General features: G+C 30.5%; 1 protein-coding gene across 1 annotated transcript; it reads left to right on the forward strand.

Moving 5' to 3' along the window:
• Positions 1-682: 682 nt before the first annotated feature.
• LOC121125192 (glutaminyl-peptide cyclotransferase) lies at positions 683-5433 on the forward strand. The gene is made up of 5 exons (XM_040720327.2): positions 683-2996; positions 3346-3507; positions 3577-4071; positions 4540-4675; positions 4735-5433. Exons 1-5 carry the CDS (start codon positions 2919-2921, stop codon positions 4881-4883), a joined length of 1020 nt encoding a protein of 339 aa, XP_040576261.1. The 5' UTR covers positions 683-2918; the 3' UTR covers positions 4884-5433.
• The last annotated feature ends 2748 nt before the right edge of the window (positions 5434-8181 follow it).

An 8181-nucleotide genomic window follows, 5' to 3' on the forward strand; every position in this document is an offset into this window, starting at 1 on the left:
CAAAGATAAATATAGAACTTATAATGCAAAACTCTCAAAATTTACAGATTTTTCTCACAAGTTAATATTATATATTCGTCCATCTCAAATATCTAAAATGCGTACTTGAATACGGTATATTTGATATATTAAAACAAATAATATTTCTGATTGAAATAAAATCAATTCATTTAGCAAATGTTCGTCCTTTATACTTCTATTTCGAAGTATTTATGTACTGTTACGATATCCTTACAAAAAATCAATTAGGTGGAATTATGAGTCATTCCACATGCTTCGAAAGATTATGAGACCGGCTAATTGATATTCAATAATGAAATTGTATAATAGTTTTAAAATTAATGGATTGACATATTATAGGTATGTAAACAAGGAAATATTTTGAATGATTAACGTTTCCAAATATTCATAATATAATCCCCGATGCTCGGATATAACGTTGAAAGACAAAATTTTGAAGGGTCAATTTTTAATAGGATATTTTGAGCCCAAAACAATTTTATGGAACAATGAAAATGCAAAAACAAAGAGATCTGAGAGCATAATAAAGTTGAAACCAATGAATAACTATTTATGTTTTAAATAATTCCCTTAATTGAACGGAGGATATTGTTTTTGCCTCGGTTTATTATTTAGCAGGGTTATGTCAAACGTTACTGATCGTAATCCAACGTGGCACGAAGATGTAAATAGAACGGGCACTTTGTAGAGGGCAAAACCTTGACCTAAAATCAAATTGAGTTAAATATCTCACTTTGTATCCAAGCTATGGTCGATTTTTTAACGTTGGATTGGTCTTAAAAAATTAAAAAGACCGCAGTCCTATCAATCCAATCCTAATAAAAAATTTCAGTCCTAGGACCGGTCATTTATGCTGGCTACAATGGCTGAAACGACATAGTTACTAACTTTGGGCAATGTTACTAGAACAAGGTTAGGTAATAAGAAAATGGCTGGGGAAGACCAGCAGATTTATTAAATAAATTTCTCTCTCTTTCTATTCTGGTGACGTCATTAGCACGAGTCTTGTTCATTAATACTACATAAATTAAAAAAAAAAAAATGTGGTAACTCGATATTTCTTAAGCGATATTTTACCAAATATAATCTCAAAAGTAAGTATTCGAATTTTATAAATTATTAAGACATAGATGTAACACATGTTAATAAATAATATGTCATAATGATTTTTCATATATTTAATTTAATTAGTCATTAGGTAAATAAAACTAAAAGAGTTTGTGCGGTGGTTATTTGTAAAAATCCAAAAGGCGTTTCATACTACCGATTCCCGAAAGATCTTGCAATAGGGAAGGCTTGGATTTTGGCTTGTCGAAAAAAAACGAATTCAATTCTGATGAAGGCAGAATTTGTGCTCATATTTAGTAAAATATCGCTTAAGAAATATAGAGTAACCACTTCTATGATAATGATATAATCTATTTAAATTTTAAATTTATGTTACGTAGTATAATTAACCAATACTCGTCCCAATGACGTCACCAGAAATAGAAAGAGAGATCTATTTATGTAATAAATCTGCTGTGATTACCCAGCCATTTTCTTGTTACCTAACTTTATTCTAGTAAAATTGACAGTCTTTCAGCTGTTCAATAATCAATATAATCTCTTTCAAGAGACAAGATAGATGAAATTTAAACTAGGAGGTGTTTGACTAAAACTTCATATTATAAGTTCTTGGTATCATTTATAATTATTTTCTTCGTTTTTATATTATTCAATCCTAGCTATGAGTGCTGCAGAATGCTTATAAAGATAGCTAGGACTGATCCAATACTCGATGTAATATAAAATGTAGGTTTATGTTACTCACATAGAGGGCGCTATGAAAATTCTAGTTTTGTGCCTGCTTGACCTTTGACTTCTCAAAATTTAATGGCCTCTTACAAACAGGGGCAAAAATATAACCTCCGTTCAACTTCGTTAGCGGATAATCCATGCATAATCGACCGTAAGTTTGGAATAAATTGAGATACATCACTCAATTTGATTTCAGATGGAGATTTTTTGCTCCACGGAGTACTCATTTAAAACTGTGTTTATTGTATTGTGACTTCAAACTATCATGATAATGATTAGACTCAAAAAGGCAGAAAAATGCTTTTGCATGATGGATATGCATATCTTTTTGATAACGAAAATTGCAATACCATCTGTTGGAAATGTGATTAAAGGGAAGCATGTAGAATCAGATCAATCATCTACAACAATTCAATCAGTATCACCAAAAGTCATGCCCTCAGATCTTTTTGTTCTTGCATATTCTTTGTTCAATAACTTTTTTGGGTTTCTAAATAACTTCTTAAAAATTGTTTTTTCTACATTTTGTACGTTTCACATTTTGTCCTAGTACTTAATCCCTGATATCTTGACACATTTTTGTGAAATTAAATCAATAACGTCACACAATATGTACTCGCTTTGAGAGGATCTATTCTAGTCCTGGGATCTATTAATAGCTCGTACTATACAATTTATCTATGAAACATTTTTAAAGGGGAAATGAATTGCTCATACAAATAAAAACAGGACGTTCATATCCCTTTAAATTTTTTATTTATCAGAAACATGCTTATTTTTATGTAGGTAATTCCCGCCATGCCATGACTTTAAATCATCTGTATACATATATTTTTATACCTTACAAACCTACAACCCCTCTACCTGTCATTTTTGAACAAACTTTACAGATCTGTGAATGAAACTGCAGAGAGAGAAAAAAAGGAAGAGATTGAGAGAAAAGTCCAACAAAAATAATAAAACAGGCGAGAGTTGTTAAGTGAAAAAATCCAAGTGATTGTGAGAGAAGTCAAATTCATATAAAAGGAAGTCTAATTAATCAGTCTCGATCCATCGTGAAGTAAGATCAGAGCGGATTGTCGTAGTGATTTACTACTATGAAGAAAATTAGGATGTTTATGATCCTAATTCTTCTCTTTACCTTGGTTTTTGGGGATTCGTGGAAGGGGAGAAAGGTAAGAGGTTTGATCTTCTTTATTTTGCTATGAAGCAAATAGTGAAGGATGTTTTTAAAATGATAGAAACGCCATCTATGTATAAAATTACATATTTTATATTAATTATGAATTTATTGTACAACTACAAATGTTTGACAATTTCTTTAATTATTTGTGTAGTTATTTTGTATAAAGTCATTGATGATAGGCTTTTGGTGAGTTTGATCAAAAATTAAATTTGCAATTTTGAGTAGAGTGATTGTTGAACACGCGTATTTTTTTTTTTTGCGTAGGATTTGTTTTTGCAATTTGATATGTTTGAAGTAATTATTTGATGATATTGAATCGTATAACTTTTTTTTTCCAGCATTCCCACTTCGATAAACTGTCATCATCTGAGGCATTTTCTTTGTCTAATGCAGAATTTTATGCTAATAAGTTACAAGATGAAGATAATTTTAGAATGTTATTGAATAAAGTTCTTATTTTAAGAACAGTAGGCTCACCTGGTCATGCAAAAGTTCGTAGTGTGAGTAATTATATAATTAGGTTCTAATTATAGTATAATAAACACTCTTTCTTATTCCAAAATTTACAGGATATCGTAACTTTTATGAGAGGTCTGGGTTGGTATGTTGAAGAGCAGGAGTTTGACGCCAAAACGCCCCTTGGAGAAAAATCTTTTACAAATATTATTGCAACTCATGATCCAACAGCTCCTAGGCAACTCCTTTTAGCATGTCATTATGATTCCAAGTTGACACCTAAAGGATTCCTTGGGGCCATTGATTCTGCCGTTCCCTGCGCTCAAATGATGAACGTTGCTCATACGCTCCGAAATGTTCTTCAAAATAGGAAGGCGAAGGACATATCTCTTCAACTCGTATTTTTTGATGGTGAAGAAGCCTTTGTAAATTGGAACAAAAAGGATTCCATCTACGGTGCAAGGCATATGGCACAAAATTGGACTGAACAAAAGGTTGTTTTTGGTAATGAGGTTGGGAGGACCTTGGATAGGATTGATCTTTTCGTTTTGTTGGATCTTCTTGGTACAAAAGCTCCCAAAATATATAATTATTTCGAAAAGACCGAGGTTAGTTTATGTAAATGTGGCTCGTCAACAAATAAACAATCTAGAATGTTTGAGTCTGGATTACATAGGAATAATTATTGTCCTTTTCTATCAACAAATTATTATAATTAATCCTTTGGAGGAACCCCTCCATATTGCACTTATAGTACCACAAATTCATTGTCACAATGAAATAATTAGAAATTGATTATTTGAAAGATGATATCGGGGCCATAATTAATTCACATATATCAAATAAAGGCTTCTAAACTTTAGTTAACATTCTTGGGTTTCTCAACTCGTCCCAGAAATTTGAGCACACTACCTATAATTTAGTAAAATAAGTCCTAGAAACATTAGGCTGTTTGTAGGATACATGATGTAAAAAAATTAACTGGGCATTTCTCATTTCTTTATTTTGGTTCAAGATTGTTTTTGTATTTACTCACCACCCATGATAATAATGTACTCATTTTTTCTAATATTTAGAACTGGTTTGCATTGATGCAATATGTCGAAGAAACATTGGCGTCTAAAGGACTATTGCAAACAAAAGATCGAATATTCCACGGGAAGCAAGGCAATTTTGGAATTGAGGATGATCACATACCATTTTTACAAAGAGGTGTGAGATGCTATTTATCTAAGTTATGTCCATTAATTCATATGACTTATGATTTCCAGGAGTTCCTATTCTACATTTGATTCCTGTGCCATTTCCCTCCGTTTGGCATACAATTCAAGACAATTATGATGCTCTTGATTTTCCAACCATTAAAGATCTGAACAAAATTCTACGTGTCTTTGTAGCCTCGTATTTGGATCTTACATGAGGGTACGGGGAAGATCGAGATGATGTGAAAAGGGAAGAAACTGTTGGCAAATCTGATGAACTTTAAATCCAAAGGATCATCTAATCAAATTTACTAACACTTTAATTTCATAATGTTGAAAAGTATTCTCTGCATGATGAAATTTTTCTTCTTTTTCATATTAAATTGGTCTTCCGGGTCTGGAATTCTTCGTATATTAATTTACTATTATCAAAAATTTAGTCAATTGATATTATTAGTTAGTTTTGTAGTGTGTGCATCTAATCATTTGAACAGAATTGTAAATTATTAGTATTTTTTGTAAGGGTTTTTGTATTTTACTTTTCTTAAAATTTGATTGTACTCATACTTCGTAAAAGTTGTAATATTATTATCGATAATAATTAGTTATAATGTGAGTTAAAAAAAAAGTTTATTGTGTGGAGTGAATATTTTTTCGTTGTTTTTTATACATATCATAGTATATATTATTATATATTTTTTTAATATTTCATACTTTCTCTTTGATCTATCATCTCGTATGAAAAAATATATATATTTTTTAAACCAATTCAATGTACACATTATTTTTGTGACCATGTGCCTTGCAAACGTAATCTGTAGTTTATTAATGCAAGAAGTTATGTTTAACCCGCAGATCATGCAGGGCTGTGTATTTTTAAACCTCCAATTTTTGACGAAAATAAGATTGTTTATCCCGTATTGACTTTAGCAGTTAAGTATTGTTTTACACTTATAATATCATATTTCTTGCTTATAAAGTGTTCTCATTCCAGGGCTCGCAACAAGTCGTTCGCCTTTATTGTATCACGCAAAAAGTCGTTCGCCTTTATTGTATCACGCAACAAGTCGTTCCCCTTTATTGTGTCACGCAACAAGTCGTTCGCCTTTATTGTATCACGCAACCTTTTATACAGAAAGAAACGGGGGAAACCCAAAATCATTCGGTAACTGGCCATATATGTGAATTATACCAGCTGCTATTTATCTTTTAAGTACTCCCAGACTACCATTGCTATATTATTTATTCACAATTTTTAAAATGAAATACATGTATATCTGTACAGGGTTGATCTTATCTAGTAGTACACATTTTATTATTTATTATAAGGAGACTAGATAGGTTTTGAATTATAAATCAAAAAGTGACTGCTCTCTCAAAAAACAACTTTACGAGGGAAAAGGTTTTTTTAAATTTATTAGAAAAAAAAATGTTATAGGCAAAAAAAGAAATCGGGGGAAATTGCAGTTTTGTTTATTTCAGGTACAAACGAATATATTTCCAATGGACATTGAATTCGTAATTAGAATAAAATTTGTCTAAAAGTTTGTTTGCATATAAATTTGATCCAGAAAAATTGATGTTTAACTAAAATATCTGTCATTTTCTGAATAATTTTGTATTTTTTTTCTCTTTTTTTTCATCAAACGTCAATTTTCAATAAGAAATGTCCCATATACACCTAAATTTTGCATTTTTAAATCAATTTACACCAAAGAGAGGTGACAATTCTTCTTTTAGAGGAAGATGTTAACACACCCACCACTGATTAAATAATAATCAAAAAAGAGCAGACGCTCAACCGTTTTTCCTTTTCAGATCCCTATATCCCTATTTTTCCTCTACACATAACCCCTCTTTACTTACTAATTTGTTTATTTAACATGCATTATGAAATAGGCATGACATATCAAGTGAGACGAGGTGATTGAAAGCTGACAACATAATGCATAGGATATTTTTATGTTAGCGAGGTAATACTGTGTGTCAAATCTCCCGCAATAGTATAGAACTCAAGCAAATCCACTCTTTTGCAGACATTTAAAAAAAAAAAAAACACAAAGGTAACCTTGAATTTGATGAGAGGACCATTGTTTGGAAACTAACATTGAACGTAACGGTTGAGAAGAGGCGGGTTCTACCATTTCTGAGACAAGCTATTTTATAAATTGTGAAAGGATAGAAGGTTTTATTTAAAAACTTTATATTACACTAAAAAAAAATAATTTAGATGTTTCACTCATTAAAGGAGTGAAAAGGTTTATTGGCAATTTTGTATATAAATTAACTTAATTTATTTGTATTTAGGGGACCATTTAAGTATTGTGGTTTTTTTTTAAATTAGTGAATAGTTTTCAAAATAGGGGTCAAAACTCAAAATATTCGGGGCCAGTAAACTAAAAAAACACCACATCTGCATCACTATAATTTGGTTATATATCTAGTATTGTAAATCGTGTATATTTTTTAGCTACCTCATTTTTTTTTTGAATGGGTAATCTGAAGAAGAAATTTTCTTTTCCTCAGTTGTTGTCATCATTATTTTACTCCTGAGTAGTTTAAGTTCCTTTTCTACTACAATCAATTATATTCAAAACCTGATAAAACAGTCTTGTGTGTCCATTAAAGACCGAGAGTATCTACAAATGATTGTATCTAAAAGCAGGAGTTACCACAACAAATCTGTAATGTTTTTTTCGTTTTTCACTAACTAGAGATTACTTTATACACATGTGTTCTCTCTCCAAGAAAAAAAAATGATAACCACATTGAAAAATAACAGCACATATTCATTATTCAGGTTCCAACTACAAACAGCTACTCCCTTCTCCATTTTTACAATTTCCTGATTGTAGCTGCTTTCCCCCAAACATGTTGATTTTTTTTTTTTTTTTTTTTTTTTACATGCCCGTAATACAGACGATTTTCATGACTATATATTTTACTTATAGTTGATAAGTATAGAAAAATGGTATGATCAATTTTCAAATTTGCAGAAAATCAAATCTGTTTTGATTTGGAAACTAATTCGAATTACTTTTATCTATAAAAAAATATTCTGTATCTATGAGTATAGAAGTATTTTAAATTATTCATTGTAGACGTCATAACTGTACTTTTTAGTGTTTATTCAAATATTTAATAAGGTTCATTGTAGGTTAATATAGAACACTTGCTTTACTGATCATCATCATCAACAAAGATCGTTAGTTAAATTGGATGTATAAAAGACAGATTTATTCACAATTTTTTTCTCTAATGTTCATTTGAATAATATCAGCAATTTTTATGTAAATTCGAATTTATGTCATTAATCGTATCCTATTGTTTACACACCATTCTTCAACCTCAAGGATTTCAACCGATTTGTCCTCGTGCCGGAAGCAGTTTTTTCTTCCTTTTGTATAATTCAAATTGTGAATTCATAGATAAGTATGAATTACTTCAGGGCGAAGAGATCCCATTAGTTCATGTCTGCTGTTGTTCCTACAACTTTATGATGTACATAGATATATG

Source organism: Lepeophtheirus salmonis, chromosome 10 (assembly GCF_016086655.4).
Source record: "Lepeophtheirus salmonis chromosome 10, UVic_Lsal_1.4, whole genome shotgun sequence".
NCBI lineage: Eukaryota > Metazoa > Arthropoda > Copepoda > Siphonostomatoida > Caligidae > Lepeophtheirus > Lepeophtheirus salmonis.

Coding starts and splice junctions, on each gene's coding strand:
- LOC121125192 (XM_040720327.2), top strand. CDS start 2,919: ATGAAGAAAATTAGGATGTTTATGATCCTAATTCTTCTCTTTACCTTG. Junction 2,997..3,345: donor ATTCGTGGAAGGGGAGAAAG/GTAAGAGGTTTG, acceptor TTTTTTTTCCAG/CATTCCCACTTCGATAAACT. Junction 4,072..4,539: donor ATTATTTCGAAAAGACCGAG/GTTAGTTTATGT, acceptor TCTAATATTTAG/AACTGGTTTGCATTGATGCA.